Consider the following 1,153-nt stretch of genomic DNA (forward strand, 5'->3'; position numbering starts at 1 on the left):
CAAACCCACCAGCCACTCCTCAGAAGGAAGATGGGGCAATCTACTTCCGTAGTGATACTGCCTCAGAAGCCCAAGGAGGGGTCACTATGAGTCGGGTATGACTCGATGGCACATAACAACAACAACAACGTTATTATAGGCAATATTCACATTTTCCCAATTACACCAAAATTGTCTTTTATAACTGATTTTAGGGGAGGGAAAGTCAATCAAAGATCATGTACTTCATTTAGTTTTTATGTTTCTCTTGTCTCCTTTAATTTGGATAATCTTTGCCTTTTTTGCCCTTGATAATATTGGCATTTCTTAGTGGGGAGGCTAGTTGTCTTTTAGATGTTACATTCTGTATTGTCTGATTGTACTTTCATAATTACATTCAAATTAAATATTTTTTGGCAAGAATACTACATAACCCCCCCCCCCCAAAAAATATTACATAGGGGATAATAAATTTATCATTTCATCACTTCAGAAAGCACAACATGTCTGTCCCATTAAGGGTGATATTAAGTTTGATCACTTAGCTAAGGGGATATCTGGCTTTATCATTATAAAATGAATAATTTCCTGCCCATGGCACAGTGTACAGTGCGCAAAACAGGCACTCAGTAAATATTATTGGATGAAGGAATGAAGACCAAATTCTTGATGAAAGCTATTACTCGTGTATTTAGCAGTGACCTCCCTAAGATTGGCCACTTTGTTTCTGGGATAAAGCAGGATTTTGATTGCGTGTTTCAGTGCCAAAAATAGGTTGGTGGGTCTTTTCTGCCTGCTTGAAAACATTCCATTTGTTTCGTGTTTGCCAAACAAAATATTTGCCAAACAAGTGTATTTAATAATAGATTTCTTTTTGTAGGCTGAACATATGCAGAAGAAAAGGAGAAAACAAGAAAACAAAGATGAAGGTAAAAAGTGAGATTCTGAATCAGTTCATTTTCTGTGTTTTTGTGGCAGCAAAGCATATACAGTATTTTGTTTTTGTTTTTGAGGGTGGGCAACTAAGAGAGGTACAAAGAACCTTTTGCTTCTCATTCACATATTAAGATATGGCCTATGCATGTGAATTAAACATTTACCTCAAGTAGACACACGCCCTGGAGAGAACAATCATGGGAGAAGGAAGGGCTGCTTATGCACAGGGAGACAGCTC

At 37.4% G+C, this 1,153-nt stretch overlaps 1 protein-coding gene across 1 annotated transcript in view; it reads left to right on the forward strand.

Moving 5' to 3' along the window:
• Positions 1 to 1,153, forward strand: part of UBR1 (ubiquitin protein ligase E3 component n-recognin 1) — a 224,454-nt gene that overhangs the window by 148,886 nt on the left and 74,415 nt on the right. The window contains exons 23-24 of the mRNA XM_007935324.1: positions 473 to 500; positions 860 to 908. Of these exons, the coding sequence (XP_007933515.1) occupies positions 473 to 500; positions 860 to 908 (77 nt within the window). The remainder of the gene's footprint in view (positions 1 to 472; positions 501 to 859; positions 909 to 1,153) is intronic.

Source organism: Orycteropus afer, unplaced genomic scaffold, assembly GCF_000298275.1.
Source record: "Orycteropus afer afer isolate SDZICR_OR568_19922 unplaced genomic scaffold, OryAfe1.0 scaffold00026, whole genome shotgun sequence".
Taxonomy (NCBI): domain Eukaryota; kingdom Metazoa; phylum Chordata; class Mammalia; order Tubulidentata; family Orycteropodidae; genus Orycteropus; species Orycteropus afer.